This window comes from Malaclemys terrapin, chromosome 2, assembly GCF_027887155.1.
Source record: "Malaclemys terrapin pileata isolate rMalTer1 chromosome 2, rMalTer1.hap1, whole genome shotgun sequence".
Taxonomy (NCBI): Eukaryota; Metazoa; Chordata; order Testudines; family Emydidae; genus Malaclemys; species Malaclemys terrapin.
Genome location: NC_071506.1, coordinates 223,387,380 through 223,409,412, shown reverse-complemented (window position 1 = coordinate 223,409,412; position 22,033 = coordinate 223,387,380). Strand labels below are relative to the sequence as shown.

At 39.6% G+C, this 22,033-nt stretch overlaps 1 protein-coding gene across 1 annotated transcript in view; it reads left to right on the top strand.

Moving 5' to 3' along the window:
- The first annotated feature begins 595 nt into the window (after positions 1 to 595).
- CHN2 (chimerin 2) overlaps positions 596 to 22,033 on the top strand; it is a 211,629-nt gene continuing 190,191 nt past the window's right edge. The window contains exon 1 of the mRNA XM_054020062.1: positions 596 to 1,266. Within this exon, the coding sequence (XP_053876037.1) occupies positions 1,218 to 1,266 (49 nt within the window). The 5' untranslated portion in view covers positions 596 to 1,217. The remainder of the gene's footprint in view (positions 1,267 to 22,033) is intronic.

The following is a 22,033-nucleotide window of genomic DNA, read 5'->3' as shown; positions in this document are numbered from 1 at the left end:
GGATGGGTGACATTATAGTAAATGCAGCTGCCACAGGCAATCAATCTTAAAATTTTAATGGTACCCACTGTATTGTGTTCTGTACAGATGGAAAGGAAAGGGATCAGAGAACACAAAACAATGAAAGACAAAGAGGGGGCAGAGAAGGAAGAGTTTTGTAAGAGAAAAAGAAAGTCAGGCACCTTGAAGAAAGGTAAGACAAACACTAGACAGGAGGAGAGAGAGGACAAGAAACAGAAAAAGGAAAAAAAATTGCTCCCCATTTGGAATCTCACTGAAGTTATTCGGGGTGTCTGCATTGTAGTGCCTAGCCCGAGCTAAAAAACGGGGAGCGGACAGACAAGGTGATGGCAGCTCAGGATGGGCGCGCGGGGGAAGGGGTGACTCCAAGCCAACGTGCACTGCAGGAGCTTAGCAGATACAACTGCTACATGAGCCACCCGGGAACAAAGACGATCCTTAATCGCCGCCGCCCCGGAGGTCTGCCCATGTTCCCGGCTGGAGCAGTGAGTACTCAACAGGCACCACCCTGCCCGCTCCTGCACGGGGCAGGGCTGGGGACGCGCGTCCCGGCTCCCCCGGGCAGGCGGAAGGTGGCCCGCGTTTGGCACCTGGAGGAAGGAGCCGCCCAGTGCCAGGCAGCGGCAGGAGTATCGGCAGCGGGCACTGGCTGCTTCCCCGGGCTTCCTTCCCGCCTCGGGCTGCGCGCCTCAGACCCACCCTGCCTCAGCCAGGGGCTGTCAGCCGGGCTCCGCGCTCCTTCCTTTGTGTGCGCGAGGGGGGCTGAGGAGGAGGGGGCGGGGGGCTGAGCCCGGCTGTCAGCGCTGCCCGGCAGGAGGCGGAGGCGCGGGGCGGAAGGACGGAGCTTGCGGAGGCGGCTCTGGGCACGGCCACAAGGGAACCCCCCGCGCCCCAGGCGGAGAGGAGGCAACTGGAAGCGCCGCGGGGCCTTTTCCCTGCCCTGCTGCCGAGCGGCGACCGCCAGCTGCACGCAGCAGCAGAGCCCTGCGACGCCTGAGCGGCGCGCAGCCAAGCCACCGGCCGCAGCTCGCTCGCTGGCTGAACAGGAAGCGCAGCCCCGGCGGCGGCGGCGGCTGCTGCTGCTTCGCACCGTGCGGCTCCCGCACTTGGCAATGGGCTGGGGGCAGCGGCGGCAGCCGGCCAGCAGCAGGAGCCGAAGCCGGAGTCGCAGCGGGGCTAGGAGCTAAGGAGGCAGGATGGCAGCGTCCAGTAACTCCAGTTTGTCCGGCTCCTCGGTTTCCTCCGGTAAGTTTCTCCCACCGTCCCCGTCTTTCGGTTGCTCGGCAGGAACCTCCCGCCCCCGGCTCAGCAGCCCCCGGGTGCTGCTGCTTTGCAGCGCTTCGATGCAGCTGTTGCCTTACTTTGTTTTCATTTGCCAGGGCGAATGTGTGGCTAGTCCCCCGCCCCATCGCCTCCTGCCAGCCGAAGAGGGGAGCGGGGGGAAGGCTGCTGCTGCGGGCAGTGTTTTCCTTTCACTTCGCAGGCAGCGAAAGGAAAGGGGGAAAGCAAGGAGCGGGATGGACACACACGTTGGTCCTGGCTGGCTGCCTCGGTGCTGCGAGGCAGAGCGACGGCGCCTCCCGCGGGTAGCGCGGCCGCGTGAAAAGTCAGGGACCCCCCCAAATCCTCCAGCAGGGATGGGACGCTGCGCCCGAGAGTAAAGGAGCAGCGAAGGGGCCCCCCGCTCCTGCCTCGCCTCGGTTTGTTTCAAGACTCAGCGGTTGTTCCGAGTCGGGAACGTACCTGCGCTTTGGCACTCGCCGTGCAACAGGGACTAGTCAGGTCAGCTCCCTGCTCAGGCAACGGGGTCAATGGGGCCACATTGGCAGCCCCTCTTTCTGGGCTTTTTCATGTCCCTGTGAGCGAGGTGTGACGGGAATGGGGTAGGACTTCCCCGATCTCCTCGTGGGTTCGTGGTAATGCCTTTGGATTATTGTGAAAGGCGGATTTGTCATTATTTCTTTATAGCGTGGTAGTGCCCGACAGGTCCTCGGCCCTTCTGAAATGCAGAGGAAGACGAAAGTCTTTGCCCCAAAGAGTTTGCAATATGCAAATTACCAACTGAGACTTTTAAGAGCCTGGTTGCTTCTTTCCTGGAGTTCATGGGTTCTCAACCTTGGAGGTTGGGAAAAGGTTTCAGAAAATCATGACCCCCCCACCCGCCCTTTTTAATGGCTAGGTGGGGTGTGTGTGTGGGGGGGGGTCTTTGAAACTCGGAAAGGTTGTGATCCACTGCTGTAGTTGATCATTTGGTCTAGTGAAGTAGCAGAAGAACTGAGAATGATACAAAAGTAGTACCATTGCTTCTGTCAGTATGACAGTTTTCTAAGCACAACAGCATAGCAGGAAAAGAATTCCTTCATACTTTCTTCTCAGCTCATTGAATCTTTATACTGACAAATCTTTAAATTGTGGTTGACAAGAAATTGGAAATAAACCATGTCATGGTAATTAAGAGAGAGAAACATTTAGGGGTAAATGTACTCACTGTACTTGTGGTTTGGTGCTTATGCTCTTTACTCTAAAATATTTTAAAAACCAGAGCCAAAATTCAAGCACTTATTCTAACAGTGAGAGAGATTTTCCAAAGACAGAAAATGTATTTAGCATGAAAGCTCTTCAAGGCAGGGACTGTGTTTGTGCAGAGCCTAGCACAATGGGGCCCAGTTCTTGTTAGCCCTTAGGCACTACCTTAATAAACATGATTAATAATAACAGTCATCAATTATTGGGAGTGGACCACAGCCACCCTGACTGAATTGGCCTTCAACACTGGTTTTCCACTTGTAAGGTAACTCCCTTCTCTTCATGTGCCAATATATATTTATGCCTGTACTGTATCTGCAATTTTCACTCCATGCATCTGAAGAAGTGGGTTTTTTTACCCACGAAAGCTTATGCCCAGATAAATCTGTCAGTCTTTAAGGTGCCACCGGACTCCTCATTGTTTTTAAAGTCATTAAAATAATTAAGCTGTTTTCACTCTAGTGAGAACTATAAATACTTAGCAATAAATATACTTAACTATGATGATAAACATGACAATTATATATTCCTGTGATGTGTAAAGATGGACTAGTGTGTATCTAGATGATATACGTCACCACTTTTCACACATTAACGCCTTAGGTTGTTATTTTTTTGTGATTATAGATTAAACAAAATTATTTTTTTCTGTCGTCTTGTTTTTTTTTTTTTTTAAGCCAAGGTTCCTACATACAGTAAAGTGCTCAATATTAGCAGCCCCATCATATCTGACTGTGTGGAGCCACATTTTGGCTGTCTGTGGTTTCAGTTCTCAGAACTCAGCAAGTCTTAGAGCACTTTTTTAATGTCATCTAACCACATATGCTTGGTTTTAACTTTACTCCGATAGAATTATATTTGTCTTCAACTTACCAAGATGAAGTCTTGCAAATGATATATAATTCTTATTATACTCAGCAGAAGTGGGCAGGTTATATTATGTTCTAGTAATGGAAGAGGAAATGTAGTCTAGTGGTGATAGCAGAATGCTAGGGGACAAGACTCCTAGCTTTACCAGTGACTTGCTGTTTAACCTTAAGTGAGTCATAGAACATCTCTGGCTCGGTTACCTAGCTCTAAAATAAATATATACACTAACCTACCTCACAGGAAAGTTCAAAGTTTAAATAAACGAGTGCTTGTGAAGTGGTTTGAGATTTACCCTAGCACTAGGATAAAATATATGTGCAATTCTAGGTGAATCAGTGTTTGTCTACATTAGGGATTTTCCTGTTGGTTGCTACACTGGTGCAACCCTTCCGAGTAGATGTACTGTGCCAGATGGATACCAGATTCTGGCCAATCTCCGAACAGTTGTTCGGTTGGAGAGAAGGCTTAAGTAGCTTCCTTTCCCAAGAACCTCTGAATGATGAAATTTCCTGAAAACCTCTGAAATTTCCATCAAGAATTTGTCCAGCCTGTGCTGTGTGAGCACGCAAGCAAGGGCTGGCCAAAATCTGGTCCATGGGTGGTATTGCATGTTTACAGAGTGGTAATAGTGGAAATTACTGCTAGAAGGATAGATGGGAAGATAAGTTTGCCTTTTTAACATAAATTTTGATGGGACAATTTCCTGCTTTTCTGACCTGCACTTCTTAGAACATTGCTAGTTCTGTTCCTCAGTGGGTGCCAAACTCTGGGTAAAGAGCTGTCAAGTTGACCATGGATCTGTTGTCGAGATAACGTAGTTTACGTTCAGCTCTGAGGAAAAAAGTACTTTATACGCACCAGCTCCCAAAGCCTAAGGACACACGACTGCACTTGACCATCTGCAGTGTAACATTTTCTCTTTCCTATATCTCCATTCTTTGTTAGAGAGAAGTGTAAAATAATGGCTCAAGTACGTGTGAAGAAGCTGCAAAATAATTTTTCTATTTAGACATTTTGTGAGCCCTGTTACGTTTTCTGATCTATTCTGTTAGCTTCTATCAACTTCATTAGGAATTGTCAGTCAAAAACATAATTTGGTCTTCTTTAAACAGTCAAATAGTCATTATAAACATGCTTTACAAACATTAATTAATTAGTACTCATAACACTACTGTTGTTTTACCGATGGGGAAACTGAGGTAGAGTGGCATAACCAGGGCTGCAGAGGGACGTAGTTTTAGAGCCATAGTTAGAACTCAGAATTTCTTTGTTCCTAGTTCTTTGCTTTAACAATTAGAGAACACCTCTTGTTCTCTTACAGAGAATTAACATTCCCTAATATTGGTCTCCTGTAGGTGCTACTGTCATGTTACTAATTATAGTCTCAATATTGTTGGATACTTGCTTGGGGCCTGATCCAACTACTATTGAAGTTAATCAGAGTCTTTTCATTGACTTCAGTGGGAACTGGATCAAGCCTTTAATGTAGAAGAGTGGGTGGAAATGGAGACTATTTGTGCTGTATTTCCTCAAATTCTATGTCACTAGGATCTGAGAATTATATACACTGCTCTTTAGGTCAATTTTTTGAAAGTACTTAAGTCCCATTGAAAGTTAGTGTGACTTGTGCACTTTTGAAAATGTGGATTATTAGTCACAAAAGACAGCATTTTCAAAAGTGTTTGAGGTAAATGGATAGAGCTATGTGAAAAGGAGGATAGTGGTATTAAGCAGTTCCAGTCAATATTCTTTTCTGGAGACTTGGTGGATCTGCACAGCATATGGAGTGTTGAAATTACAATTACTTCCATTGTGAATGCCTTCCTAGCTTCCCAGCAAATCTCCCATTCAAAGCACCCAGGTGAACTGCTGCTTTACACCATTCCCGCTCCTGCACCTGCTCTCCTCAGGAGTACTGATTCATTCACTATCATCAGCACCTTTTCTTCCCCTCATCACACCATCCCCTGCTTAGGTTGGCTCCTACTTTTACATTTCATCCTCCTTTCTCTCCTGCGCACTCTCCGCTCCCCCTCATGGTCTCTGCATCTCAACTTACTAACCCCTATTCTAACTCCTGGTCTTCCCCTCCCAACTCAACACCCCCCATCCCATGGTCTTCCCCCCTCCTGATCTTCCCTTCCTACAAACCATCCACACCTCCCACTTCAACTCGCAGTACTGTCCTTCCTGCTCTCCCCCAGTCGTACAGGTGGCTGAAGCTTTGTTTATACCTGATGAAGTGCCAGCTCCATTCTCACTTTCTATGGGACATAATTTCCATGGTGTGTGAGCTTCAGGTGAAGAGAACTCCATGTTTCCTTGTCCCTGTGGGCTTCCACTCCTCTATATTTGATCACACATGGATCCTGTCCCAGAAGAATATTTTGCACTATGCTTGTCACTTATCAGCAAGAGGGTATTGCCAGCAAGAGGCTCAGACATGTTAATTTTAATAACTTTTATTAAAATACAATTGATATGTTTAAAAATGTTTCTCATTCTGTGTATATTCAGAATGCTTTGCTGAAGAAAACTGGTTATACTTTCCTTTTTTGAAAAGAATGAGTAAATTTAGCTTGTTTCTTTTCTTATTTACAAATGTTAAAATACTAGTCTTAAATTTTTTTTAGCCATCCTGAAGTTTGGAATAAATATCTTAAAGTATCATTGGCCAGTGGTCCTTCATTAATTAACAATGAAATGTATGATTTATAAAAACAATTCTTGTAATAAATCTAAAAGGGTCAAAGGCTATTTTTATAAGCAAACTGATATATTTTGTATAAAGACAGTCTGATTGCAAACTAGGTGGTTTTACAAATAGTGTGCTTTGTGAAAAGGATGGGAAGGGGGAGACCTAGCAAATAAAGAAGAATATCAGGCAATTCTAGTAACTTAACAAGGTCAAAATAAAATATTAAAGAATAATAACTCCCTGGGGGGCCATGAAGGTGCTAAGATGTGAAATAGGCATATATTGTAAAAATGAAAGTCAACATAAGCTGATTTTAATTAAGATGCTAGCCAGTGAAAAGAAATGAAGTTGGTATTGAACACAGATTCAGTATGATTTTAATAGGGAAAAAGATTAGTGAGTGAATGTAGGTTTATTCTTAGTGATGTAATAGAGATAGTGTTATGAAAATGGAACATGAAAATTAGATATTCTGCTGATAAAGTGCTATTTTTGATTGTAAAACGGGTAGTAAAATTCATTTCTCCCTTTTCTCTGTGCAGTGCTTCTGCTAACTGTAGGGTTTAATCTTGACTTTAAGCTTACAAGTCATTTGTCATCTGTGTTTGAGAGACTGACGAACCTATAATTCAAGAAAAAATACAATACAAATTCAAAAGAAAAAAGGCCCAAGTGTCTATCATGATCTAATGACAAATCTAAAATTTACTTACTAACTGTATTGATTGCTGACTACTGAGGATTAATATTAATTAGGTAGCTGTTAGAAACACCTCTGCATTAGAATTGAGTTTGTATTTATTTGCTGAATAGAAAAAGTCCATTTTTCTTCATGATCGACTTGTCTCAAAGACATATGCTTAGACTGAGATGTCCACTGTTTCACTCTGTCGTTATGATGAGCATTTTGGATCCCTGTTAAATTGACGAGGTTCTTACCTTCTGTTTGTCTGGTTCTAGGGGGGTTTAGATGTGCCAGAACTCCAAGGGATTATAAGGGACTCTTGAGAGTGAGACCTTCTGCACTACCACATACGTCACTCATACATGGTTTTGCCCATGCTGTTTTTCAAAAGGATTTTTTTCCCCAGTAAACTGTTTATGTCAGTCTTAAACTGGAATGTTTTAGCTAAAGATTTAGTTAGAAAACATGTTAACAATTCTTTAAAAACAAACAAACAAAAATGTTCCTTATTCTGAAGGGCAATGATGACAATATTTTTCTTTCTGCTCTTTATGTGCTGGCAGAAAATGTTCTCATGCTGGGGGCCAGTCTGTTGTTCCTCAGTGTCTCTTGCTTTTGTAGAAGAGAAGAACTAGGAGAATTATATCTTCAGGAGAACTATATATTAAGACATGCCACATAAATATTGCATGAAAAAGCTTTTGTTGTGGAAAAATGTAACAGGATTTGTACTAAAAGCTATAAATCTATAATTTCATATACATCACTTTCTGTACAGGTATATTAACAATTCATCTGAGAATTATATACAGCAGCTAGCGTAAATGCATACTTTTAGCTTCAATGAATAATAATCCATTCTTGCATCTTTTTCTGACCTTTTGATTATGAGAAAATAAATTTGAGTTTTGCATTTAGAGATGGTTGTTACTAACTATGAATCATACATAGTTCAGCAACAATAGTTTCATCACCTTGTTTTACTCGGCAATAATCCAGTTCCTGAGGTGGGAGAATTAGCAGTTTATTCCTGGTACAAGGGAATTAGTGTTGCAATACAGTACTACAGTAACATTGGTGTGCTTTAAAGTTTGCAGGTAATATATTAGTACGTGACAATATGGACTCCTGCCTTTGGTAAGGTAAATACAATAGAAAAGATTTTAAAATTTAGGAGAATTTGAAGGTGTAGGGTGCTGTCTCACTGCATTGACTTTATTAAAAGGTAATATTAAGATTATCCTCAGAACAGACCATTTTTTCATTGAGCTGATGTTATCAGACATTCTGATTCGCCTTGGTCAAGATAGCTTACTTGTAGCATAATAACTGATAATATAACAAATGCTAGCTGAGCATGATGATAGGGTGTAATCAATAAATCAAATGCCAACCCCTGTTACTCTGTGTCAAGTCAGATTTCTTCATGTCAATCTCTAAGTTGTTACAAAGTATTTTCGTGTTGTTATTGCACCTTGCCATCTCCTCAGCTCCCATTTAAGCATTGATGTTCTTAACTCCTAGAAATTGTGGTAAAATACAATTCTGTGTTTTGCTACCAAAAGAAGGAAATGGAATGGTGGAAATGGTAGAGAACACCATTTGCTGACCCTCATTTGCCACCTTATCTGGCTTGCTTAAGGAAAGGCATGCTCAGCTGAGCGGCTGGAAGTAAACTGCCTTTTTGGTTTTAAAAAAATGACTTGTTGATCATGCCAGTCACTCACCAGTGGACTAATTTGAAAATCCAAAAACACTTAGGTCCCTCTCCTGCAAACACTTATTCATATGTTTAACTTCACTCATATAAGTAGTCCCATTGAAGTCAATTGAATGTAAATTCCTTAATACCGCACCTTACTGAGCATTGTGAAAGGGAAGTAAGGCTGAAAGATGGAAGACTGGTGAGAATAGGTGGGCAGAATAAAAACTGATTGGTTGCTCTTAATTGAGTATTTTTGTGCCTTTCAGTATGTGTGTGTTTTTAAATTGAAGCATTTTGCCTGAGAATAAGGTATATGACAGTTTTGTGTAACTAAAAACAACCAGTAAGCCAATAAACAACTAGCTAAATATCTCTTTTTGGGGAGATTTTGATAATGTTTATTCTCTGTCATTTAAGCTTTAAAAATTCTGATGTCATTTGTAGTATGGAGAAGAGTGAGTGTAGGTGTAAAAGAAAAGCCTGTGTTTCTCATGACATATTTGACATTTAACCTTCCACTAATGCCAGCAGCAAGTGATGTATGGTAAATCTATTAAAGATGGAATTTTTTGTGTAACTGTTTATACTTTTTTTTTCTTGTATATGTTCTGATGTGTGCTTGTGTATCAATCACTTTTGTTATTTCAACTTTAAACATATCTTTATCTGCATATTTAATGAAGGTTGCAGTGTAAGAATGAATTAGGAAATTACAATATTTTGACATATTGAAAGATTATTTGGTTACTCATTCGGGCTCTTTTCAAGGCACATAAGGGAACAGAACAACACTTATCTTGTAGACGTGCTGGGAGGGATCAAGTGAAGGGCAGAGACCTCTGTACAGTATGTTTCCTGGTGTTATGTGGTTCTTATGCAGAAACACAATGTATTAAGGGAGGTGTGGTCTGCTGGAAAGTGATGGGAGTCAGTCTCTTTAATGTGGAAAGTTTCTCTTTAAAAGACATGGAATTTGTTGAAATATTTTTCTGCTCCTCTGAGCTGTACTGAATCAACCTGAAAGCCAAATGGACCACTTCAGAGATGTCATATGAGCACAACTGACAGGAGGAAGACAGTGGCAGCACAGTGACAAGCCAGCCATTTTTAGCATTTCCAAGGTGTCCAGATGACAGGAGAAAACAATTTTTGTACCTGTATACTGTTGAAGTTCTGCGGGATTTCCATTGTGATTTCCTGCAAGTCTCAGGCCTGTTGTGGGGATATGAGGATATGTCTCCTGTCACTACTGCGCGTCCAGCAGGCCAGTCTCACTAAAGGGAGCATGCAATGAATCCTTAAGAGTGCTGATTGTCTTTCAGATGAAACCTGCACAATTGTGCCTCTGTATGTAGGAAGGGGAGGATATATCCTTGTTACTATTTTTAAATACACGTAATCATATGTAACATATTTTTTGCATACTTTATTATGCTCTATTGGTAGTTTAAAAGGCCATAGATATACTGCAATATTTTCACTTGATATATTAATATAGGATCAGATTCTGTCTTCCATATTGGCACAGAGGTACATGACAATGGCAGATTATTTATGCCTGTATTCTGGCTGGCAATGCCTCTCCCTCTTCCTCCCACCCCCCCAACATCACCCCCATACATATTATTCCAGTTAGCAGGGCCATGCACAAGGGGGGGGCAAGCAGGGGCACAGAGCTCCTCCAGCCCTGAGGCCATGGCAGGGACACAGAACGTGCCCCTCCAAAAGTGGTCAAATTTAAATTCCTGCGAATGTCCCTGCCAGTCAGAAAGAAATATAATCTGTGTGTTGTGTAAAGTACGTAGTTGTTGTTGCTGGGTCAGGTAGTATGCACATACAACAAATGGGCAAGCCCTGCCACAATATAGTCAACAGACCCTGAAATAGGGAAAAGGTTCTTGGGATTGAAATGTGGGATTTAGAAGTTCTGTCTTGTAGATCACACAACATGCTTTGTAGTATAGACAATATTATAGTATGTAATATAGAATAGCCTTGTGGTTAAAGTGCAGGGCCGGGAGTGCTCAGCTTCCTATTCCTAAGTCTGCAACTCACTTGTTGTGCCCTTGAAAAAGTTACTTAACCTCTCTCTGCCTCCATTTCACCCCGAAGTGTAGAAAAAATCATAATAGGCCCCTCCAAATAATGATATATGCTTACAAATCATTAAATAAATGAACAGATGTTGTGTTATTTTCACTCACATTTAAGTGCACTCAAGTGACTTATTCAAGATTTTTTTTTTCCCCAATCATGAGGGCTAAAAACTTACTGTATTTTTAAAATGAAAGCAGAAATTTTCATGTAATCACAGGTTTCAGAGTAGCAGGCATGTTAGTCTGTATCCGCAGAAAGAACAGGAGTACTTGTGGCACCTTAGAGACTAACAAATTTATTTGAGCGTAAGTTTTCATAGCCCACGAAAGCTTATGCTCAAATAAATTTGTTAGTCTCTAAGGTGCCACAAGTACTCCTGTTCTTTACTTGAAATCCTGTGATTACATGAAATCACAGCTGGGACTTTAAGAAAGATACTAAATATTGCAAGACCTGTAATAAAAATCACAGGAGTTGCCAATACCTCATGGAAAATTATATTTACATATTTCACAGAGGTGTTGTGAAGCTTATTAATTGTAAGGATTTGTGTGTGTGTGTGTGTGTGTGTGTGTGTGTGTGTGTGTGTAAAACCTTAAATGAGTGCACACCTTTAGGGCCTGACCTACAAAGTGTTGAGTTACTTCTGCTCCCAATGAAGCTGAGGTGGTAACTCAGTTGTTTGTAGGATTGGGAACATATTTATCTATTTTTTTACAATCACCATCATAATAGTATCTACTGTTGTTAAGGGCCAAATTATTATAGGTTTTATGGTGAACCAAAAAGGGAATCACCTCTACCCCGATATAATGCTGTCCTCGGGAGCCAAAAAATCTTACCGCTTTATAGGTGAAACCACGTTATATCGAACTTGCTTTGATCCGCTGGAGTGCGCAGCTCCCCCCCCCCCCCCCCCGCCCCGGAGCACTGCTTTACTGCATTCTATCTGAATTCGTGTTATATCGGGATAGAGGTGTACTGATACATAATACATTCAGTATTTTTTGTATTCACACTATGTGGATGAAGAATAAACCAGTTCCTCTAATAATGCATTTTCAAGAATTATGCACAACACTTAAATTATACATAATTTGTATAAATGTTTGCTCACTGAAAAAGCAGGGGGTTTTTTCTTCCCATTTCCAGGCAGGCAGACTGAGATGATGGACAGCTTTTAGTGACATGCTATTTTTATTCTACAGTTTTATTTTGAAATTCGAAACCTCTGGTTAGGCTGGGTTTTTTTTACTGATCAAACCAGTTACTGGGGAAATTAAAGTATACTGCACCCTATAATGTCTTTACATAAATTTGAGCCTCCTGAAGATTAAGTATTTTGATTTCAAGCTTCCTTTAGCTATGAAAGTATGAATTTGACATATTAGTGGATAGTGTAATTTTTCGTTCAAGCTCAGTGGATAACAGTAAATGATTGGACATGATTTAAACAAGGATGGCTGCCTTGGATAAAACTTTAAAGCTTTGGATCAAGAATGCTTGAGGCTAGGAGAAAAATTAAAGACATGGAAATGGTGATAGATGGGGATGCCCCCCCCCACCTTTTCTTTTTGCCTGAATACTACGAATAGTTCTAAAGATGGAATACCTTTGAGAAATCAAACAGATGAACTGGAAAACAATCTAGATGAGTAAATGTCAGGTTAGTTGGAGTCCAAGAAATTATGTAGAAAAAGGAAGTGAGATTTTATTTAATGCAATAGGAAGGTGAGAATACATAATTTTCAGTTCTCTTACAAAGTGGTGTGGTGAGTCAGACAACAATATTTAACAGAGGTAGATTTATAGACATTTTAAAATGATAGACTCTGGTCATCAGTTTAGTACCAGCTGAGTATATGTGAGTGAGAGAGAGAGAAAGTGAAGTCTTAAGCCTAAATATACACATTGATTAATATATTACTGAATGTTGTGTTAGTGTAGTTAAAAAACCTTGTGCTCTGATCCCATTGGATCTTGCTGGGTGAGTACATGAGTGTGAGACCTCCAAAGAACACCTAACGGCTGCAGGAAATTGTGTTGATAGTTTAGTATGTGCTCTTCTTCCCTCTGATTGAACCAACATAGATGTTGATCTGCTGGAGGAAGATGCATTCTTTTGCATGAGATTTTAAAGAGACTTAAGAATCCTATAGCACTCTTGAAAGAGGAGAGGGTTATAATTCGGTGTCTTTCAAAATTCCAACTTGAGCAATTACTCTGCTTGTTTAAATTCCACTTGAGAAGGCAGAGGGAATAGGTATTCTTCACAAACTGTTGTGTAGTGTCGATGTGCACTGCTAACACTGTTTATGTTGCATTGTTTTAACTCAGAAGTGCCTGTATTTAAATTCTGGATTAAATGATCCAGTATCGCCAACTGTAAGTGTGGTGGTGGTGTGTGTGTGTGTGTGTGTGTTTTTAATTGCAGATTCTCCTCATAAGATTTGTTTTAAAATGAATGCTTTCACGCAACCAAATTTGGTTTGTTTTCAGCCATTTTTTTTTCTCCATTCACTTCTTTATCCTCCTTCTCCCAGTGAAAGACTACTCAATACCTCGCTAGACTCTGGTGGCACAGATTCTGATTTCAGTTATACTAATGTAAGCCTGGAGTAACTTCACTGAGGTAACTACTCATAATCTGATGCTGTCATTCCTTGATCAGTTTTTTTTCTGATAGACATTTCAGAACATATTAGTTGCTTGGTATCTATTCAAGGTAGTTTGATGCTGTTAATTTCTGACACTATTAAAGTACCATGTGGAGTGACAGCTGCTGAGGTAACAACTTGTGGTTCTTTTACTCTTTGAAAAGCAAAATATTGTAGACATGCAAAACCTTTGCAAATGAGCAAGGACATATGGGTCCAAAATTTGCATATTTTCTTGTTTTAACAAAAGTATATATTCATGGGGGAATATTATCTCATTTGCAGATACTGAGTCATGCAAAAAAGTTTCAAATATTTTTTGTTATCTCTAATATTTTTGTTAGCTTCTGAATAATATTTTCTTTCCAACTCCCCTACCTTGCCATATGGAATAGAACTTTGAGAAATATGCTTCCAATCAGAAATGCTCTCTGATAAACTCTGTAGTTACTTCAGTTTACTATATCGCATAATTGTCTTAGGACCTGCATAGTCTATGTAAATACAGGCATTGGCCCTCATTTGATCTTGTTTACACTTGAATAAAACCAAAGTAAATCATTGGAAGTCCACAAATGAAGTAATTAAAATCCACTTAGTCATATCTAAATACTGGTAATGTCATAGCAGAATTTTCAGAAGCCTTCTTGATCCATCGCTAACTTTGCACACTCAGCAGTTGACCTCTCAGTGATCTGCTGCACACCATCTATCCATCTCCTTGCTGATCATCGCCTTACTATGATGTCCCACCACTGTTCTTTTTCTGATGACATTCATCAGGAGTACAGATGAAAATAACCTCATGTGACCAACATGCATAAGTTTGTACCTGTTGATTTCCAAGAGCAGAGTCTGCCTTGTGCCAATATTTCTAATATAAGGATTAGTCTTCTTTTCCATCCAGAGGATACAAAAGAGTCTTCACCAACTTCACATCTTAAATGTATTAATTTCCCAAGATTCACATTCATAAGTCGCTATGGAAAAAATTAAGCTTTTTACCAGTTGAACCTATGTACCTTTCAAGATGGCACAGTTTTCCCACACTTTTGTATGGGAGGCTATGGCTGAGCGAGCCATCCCCAGTCATCTTCTGATTTCTTTGGAGCAGTCTTCTTGGTTGTGTTTGGTCCAAAAACTACAGAAGGGAAAAACTAGTGTATGTGATATCAGGCTCAAGATCACTTTACAAAAAAATTGGATGAGAGGGAGTTATTTTAAAGCCAAACACACAAATTTGACCAGTCTATCCTGACCTCCAAAAATCAAATATATAGTCTTTAAAATCTATACTCCAGGAGCCAAGTTCTCTTTTAGGAACTTCATTTGAGTTAACAGACCTATTCCAATACTCCTGTTTCTCCCCGGGGTGTGGGGAGAAGCCAAGTGAGACTTAGGCCTGATATAATTTTCTTTCAAATCAATGAATCTTTCTACTGGGACTTCAGTGGGAGTTGGATAAGGCTCTTAGTTGCATTCTTGTGAGCATAAGTTTTATGTATGCTATCATTAACTAGGTCACCTTGTACTAACCTAATGGGCTTTTATATTCTTTCAGTGTGACACGCGATGAGGTTAAGGGGAAAATGTCTACACTAATCTTTAAATAAATGCACAACCAATTACCCATTTTACTTTTGAGTATCAAACCCTTGTACACTTTTGTTTCAAAATGTATTTGAACATAAATATTTAGATGATTTGTTATAATCTACTGGTTACATATGATGAGATTCTTTATTTTATTTTTTGTTTTGCCATTGACGTTGTACACGACTGTGGCCAAATCACAGTTGTTCCCCTTTTAGTGCTCTGGTTCCTCGAATTGTAAATCTGAGTAGAAGATCTTTGTTAGATAATTGTGTTTTTCTACTGAGATTCCCTAGCAATAGTACATTGTGACAGTCTGATTCTTATTTACACTTGGGTACCTTTACATCACTCTGGCAGTGTAAAGGTGCCTTAAAGTCGTTGTTATAATTTATTACTTCATACTGCCAGGATGGTGGAAAGGGGCATCCATGTAAATGAGAATCAGGCCCCCAAGTGTTTAATTTAAATGAGAATTAGTAGTCTATTGTATACAATATACTCTCTCTCTCTCTCTCTGAATTTTCCTTTGGACACTTTTGATTTTTCTTTCATTAAAATATTCAGGGAAACATCAATTCTTTGTATGCAGTTAGCTGTATGGAGCAGATTGGGCTTGGTGCACTATTGGGAAGTGGGGGAAGGGAGTGTGCTCCCATGCCTTGCATCTAAACCAGACCAGGCTCAGTCTTGGTCCTTGCACTCCCTGCCTGCGTCAGTGCTTGACATCCAAAAGTGGTATTGAGAGGCAGACTGGAATGCAGTTCTAACTAGCAAAGCTGGCCCAGCACAGTGCACCTCTAAAATGAGATTGCAGACATTACATTTTCCCTGCTTTCCAAAGCAATTGTGCAGATAGTGTCTCTTTTTGTGTGCTACTGCTGGAACCCCATTTTCCACCGATGAACTGTGGCTAAAAGCCATAGGTTATGTTATGTGTGACAACGGGGTCACTTAAATATTAGTTTTTGAAGGTTTTACTGGTTCTACCCATATTCCCCATTTTATATGTACACAGTTTCCAATCTGTAGAAACATTTAGTGTGTGTCCAGTATTGATGAGGATAGAGTGAGAGAGTTTAGCAGAAAGAATAATTTGTACATGTAGGAATTGGGAAATCATACCAGAGTTTTTCAGATTCTAAACTAGCAATATTATGATAGACTCTGGAGGAAATCTTCAGTAAACTCATATCCTGTCTAGTTAGCACCTTTTAAAAAGTGTAGACATGTGTAATAGTGTGTTCATAGGGCCAGGCAGTCCAGTGGTTGGCATGCCTGACTTTCGGTCCCTTGCTTCCCTGGCTGAGATGCCTCCGTTCTTAAGGAGGTGTGGGAAGGGAACTCTCCATATCCACTGGGTCCCAGCCCAGGGTCCTATGTGAAGCAATGCCAGTAGGGTCTTCATAGCAGAGTCTATGTCCACTGCCCTATGCTACTTCCTATCTCTGTCTCTAAGTTTGGGGCATGGCCCCCATAGTCCAAACAGTCTGTAGTGGTTTGCTTGAGTACTGTCTCCTTGTGGACATTTTGCAGCATTCTGTCACGGCCTCAGGTCCCTCTGGGCAAGTTGGATGTAAGATTGGAGGGGCTTAACCCTGCAATGTTTCTAAAGTTAAATCACATGGTTCACTCACTACTGGGTGCTCCTCAGTCCCCTCAGCAATCTCCTCAGTCAGGGATGCAGTACTTTTTCCCCATTGGCTATCCGGTGCCTTGTGATGCTCCCCTCATGTACGGAGGGAGCTAAGTCCTGCCTCTTCATCAGTCAGCCCGGACCTGAGCCAGGTTTTCTCCTTTTCTTCCCCTTCCAGGCCTGGCATTGGCTGCAAGTCAATTCTAGTCAAAACCTAGTTTATAGCGGGGTGGAACTAGCTGGGCCCATAGGCTCTTTTTAACCCTTTTCATGTTGGTGTAAATTTTCTGATCTTCATCACAATATTATTATGTATTGATTATTTTTTATCAGATACTTATGGTAAATATGAAGTCCATAAATATCAATTGTAGTTAATTTTATAACCAAGCAAACTTTGCCCTCCATCCTTTGCCTCTGTAGTAATCTTGTGTAAAGAATTTATAATGGATAGACCATACAGTAGATTCTGGAAATAGAAAACAAAGTTGAAGCAGGTTTCCCATTGTGAGATCTTATTTGATCAGAGGAAGAAATTGAAAAAGGTTATCCCTCAATTGCTACTCAGCAAGGCAACACTACATTTATTTCTTTTTTAAATCTAGCTAAGATTGCTTTTGTGTCCAAGCAATCTCTGAAGCTTGCTCTCGAGTTTGGTTTACTTTTAGGTCTTTGGAACTCTAAGATGATTCTATTAGTATAATATTCTACTTATCCTGTATTGTTAGAAATATTATTCAGAGTTGAGGGTGGGTGTCGAGATTTAATGTTTTTCTTGGAAGCATGAGACCCCTTCTCTTAACATACAGATTATTGCCATATCGATTGCTATGGCTTCAGCAATCAGATCAGTGTCTATTAATAAAGGCCTTTAATCAGCATGGCACCTACATAGTCTAAACAAATTTGATAAGGTATTAGAGGATTGTTAAGTGCTCTAAATGTATCCATATATACAAGCTTACAGATATTTAAACATTTTGAGGATTTTAGATCAGGATGCATCTATTGTTTGTGTGTAGTTTATTACCTGACATTTTATAAAACAGTCACAGTGGTGCTCAAAGAGAAGAAAATAGTAAGCCATTTAAAAATATTGTAATTCAGTGGAGAGAAAAATTTCTCTGATACCAACTCATCAAAAGAGTAAACTTAAAACACATTCTTTGTGAAAATCAGAATGATACCATTTAAACAGGAAGTGATTGCATAATTAATATGTACCCAGAGTCCTCTGCCATCTGATCCACCATGCTTAAATCTTCATGATTTACCACTGGGGGCAAGAAACACACACTTTTTGAAACCTTTTTAAAAACTAGAAACATTTACCTAAAATTAAAACTTCAGCTGTCTTTACATTTCCACTATTGGTTTCCGTTCTAACGTGCATTCCCTTATAACTTTCTGAAACTTTCATCTTTTCAGCTGTTATTCACAGAATTGGTCTTTGCCAGAAGATGAATTTTGGTTTCAATGCCTCTAGAACGCCAACCGATTCAAGGAAAAAGAGAGAAAATACATTGTTAAATGAACATCTTAAGAATTTTACTGTTGCGTAGATTAAAAGAACCTGAATTTTTCAAGCAATACTGTAGTCGTCTTTTATCCATTTTGGAAACAGAGGAACAAAAATTACAGTGTTCTGTGAACTATAATTTTGTTCACAAAGTGGAAAAAAGCAAGATAATCAGAATGAGGTACTTGTAAAAAATTGGGGTTCATCTAATATGGGAACAACATACACATACTTTTAAAATCTGTCAATAGTTCAACAAAATTTAAGTTTCTGGGTTCAAGATGATCTGGAATGGCTTGATGGAATGAACTGGGGCACATGTTAGGCTTTCTTTCTAAATCTGATACATTCTCCACTTTGTTTCAGTGAGCCATTTTTCATGCTCTTGATCCCTGAAAAAAGAACTGCTTACGACAGTAGCAGGACAGACATAAAATGGCCAGTTGGATTTTATAGGGAGAAGGGACTTAAGAGACTGTATAGATATTAACTATTTAGGTCTTTTGGAAATAAAGAGAATTCAAAAATAAACTTAAAAAACAAAAAAAGTGAATAATGAAATGTCTTCCAGAAAACATTTTGGTAGACCAGAAAAATATTTTCAGGGTTAGTAAACTTTCTTGGGAATTGGTTCTGGAAAATAGACAGATTTTGACCTTGTCACCAGGCCATCCTATCTGGTCTGTGCTTGCATTTGCTGTTGCTTCAGTTTTCCCTCTTGGGTGCCTCAATAATCCCACAAAAGGTGGTCTCTGTACAGTAAACCAAAGGTCAAAATGAAAACAAAACGCCCTTTGGCGACTGTGCCCTCTGACCAGGTCTCTCAGAATCCTGAATAAAGTCTGACACTACAACACAATGTTCATGGACTCAGGTTTGCCATTGTCTTGGGGGTTCCTCTTCAGTACTAGTCTCTTGATTCTCCTTTATCTCAGTAGCAACTCCCAGGGCATTTCTGCCTGGAGTCTATCTCTGCTTGTTTGCATGCAGCCACTTCCAGAGCTTTCTACCTGGAGTCTTTCTTACTCCAGAAGAGGATCCAAGACCTCCTTTCTCTGGGCCCTTCCACAAAACCTTGCCTACCTTATGACTCTTCCCGTTACCGTGAATGCCTTCCCTTAGCATCTCTCTTATGATTCAGATGCTAGATTTTCTAGAGCTGTAAATACTAGTTTATATACAAGAAAGAGCACACTGTCTAGTTCTGATTTAAGTTTTATATTTTTCAAAAAAATTGCAATTGGAAGCAGAGACATAGGTGAAATAACATCAATGCTAACAACATTTGTGGCTACTCCAAGAAAACTGGTAAATGAGGTGCTTTCAGTCGACTCAGTTGTCAGCAATTTCTGGAGACACTGAACAAACTTTAGGTCCAATGACTTCAATTTAAAGTTCTTGCATTCCATGTTTGCATCTTGCAGGGGCTATAATTTTAGCATTTTAAAACAATTTTTGTTTAGTAAGATGATTAACTACTTAAGTCTCCTATTCATTTGTAAGATGGCAGCTCTTAAACAAAACAACTTCTATGGACAAGTCTGACATTACCACATGTTTAATTGATAAAGGAATTAAAGCACTTCACTGACTAGAATTCAGCATAAAAGGAATTTTGGGGTTAACTGCAACCATAGTTTTTCAGCATACAGTAAGATCATGCAACAGGTTAATAGGGGAAGCAAGAAAGACTTGTATCTTATTTGAACTATAGAAGGGGTTGTAAGTAGGCAGAATTTTGGGTAATTGGCAAGGATATTGCAGTTAACACCTCTTGTGTAAAAAGGGTCATGAAATCTTTAGTGGTTCAAAGTGTTCTGTGCCTCTGTTTTATGTTTTGCTCAAAAGATTGACACATCCAGCAACACAGTGCCCTCTAATATCATGTTGTGACACTTGTTCAGTAATAAGTCAGAAGGAAAATACCACCTACTGAATCACCACCAATCCACGGACACTGGCTGGCTTGTCTTTCATAATTTCCCATCCAAATGCTCACCAGGACCAACTATTATTATTTCTTGATACTTGGCAAGGTCAATGTTCATGGTGTTATGGCTGCATGAATAAGGTAGTATTAACTAGAATATTGGAGGTAAAAGTATCTAGCAAAGTACTCCATCTATATAAGTTTTTAGTGGCTCATGCTTCAAAACAGAAATATGTATTTATAAAAATTGCAGCATAGCATATATTTCCAGGATACCAGATTGTAACCTCAACATTTGAATTAAAAGCATGGATACTCAGGCACTGTAGTTCATAAATGTATGTAAACATACTTATATTTTGGCAAAACATCCACTTACAGGAGGGTGTAGGGTATTCCAGGGAGATTTTTTTTTATTACTCTGAAAATCATTTTATATATAGTTGTGGAACATTTTATTATTTTTTTGCAATTTCTGTAAAGTGCTGTAGGGCTTTTCACTAATGTCTTGAATCTGATCATTAGACCTGTGGAAAGCTGCAAGCCTGGCCTGATGTTATCTCCCCATAATAACGCCACCAGGGTATTATTTTGTTACATTGTTTAGTACAGGAAACTGCTTTGCCTTTCATCTATAATTCTAGCCTTGCTAAATGTTTTGTTTTGAAGTCATGTTAGTTTTGAAATATCTATTAAAAGGGATAAGGTTATAATAAAGTATTTCTTGGTAGCCTGTATTTTTCAGTTAGTTCTCTCGTGTGAACTTTTGCTTTAGTTACACGCCCTGTATGTTCAAGTGTGGTTATGGTCAGAAAAGTAACAACATAAAAATAGCACCTTTTTTCTCAGCAGATTGTTCTGTGTTTCTTCAAGTCACATCTACAGTTTTTACTGATTATTATCTGAAGTTTTATACTAACACTAGCACTAATGAGCCGATTCAGGTATGTAAAAGTGAATTTAGGTCTGTTCTGTTTGCACTGAAAATGAAATCGTCAGCCATTGTGAAATGCAGAACCTTTGTTACTGGTGATGGTGGAAGAGGCAGAAAGAACAGAGAGAGTTTGACTTTCAGATTCCAGTTTGAGTTATCTCCTGATTTGCTTACTGAACATAGTTGATTTGGAAGTAATTAAGAATAAATATAGATGCTTTAATGTCATTTTAATAATAATAGATAATAGTAATATTTTTATAGCTCATTGTGGGTGAAATTATGGCTTCACTGAAGTCAGTGGCAAAACTCCCATTGATTACCATGGAGCCAGGATTTCACCTAAAATATTCAAAGCATTCTTTTACTTAATTAATTTCACAAGTCCCCTGTAAGCTAGGTGGGTAAGTACTATTCCCCTTGGGTTACAAACTGAGATAGGAAGATGAGGTGACTTGCTCAGTGCCGCACATGAATCAGCTGTGGCGCTAGGATTATAACTCAGGACCTAATGACTCAATCTTGTGCTCATTCCTGCATACTACACTGTCTTTGAGAGACAAGTTTCAGAGTAACTTTTCACAGTGTAAATGCATGTTTTTTGGCTTGTTTATTTTTCTTGACCTTTTCATTTTATCATGGACTTCCCTAACATTATTTTTTCTAGTTAATTTACAGCCGTTCTATTTCTGACTAACAGATATACTCTCATCCTTTTATGGCTATAACCGAGAACACTTTTAAATCATTCTCCTTATTGAGTTGGCTGCCTTCTCGCTGCAAGATGTGAGCATCTTTATCCTTTCACTTTTGTACAGTTACACTTAACAAATGTAGTTTAATTGCTCTGGTATCACCTTTTCCTTAAAACTTTATAAACTTTTGTTATTTGAGTAATTCTTTTCTGAAAATAACATTACTTATATTAAATCTATTTTCACATAGTTAATAGATGTATTCTATTATCAATGTGTAAATATTTGTTGAAGCACTTTCCTTCATATAGAAATAAGAATTTACCCAATTTCTGTATAGACTTATTTTTATAGTGCTGTAAATTACAGACAATTCAGTTGTATAATGTGAAATTCATAGACATGGTTTGGTTCTACATTGTATCCTGTACAAGAGCCTCAGTTATTCTTATAACAAAATATCACAA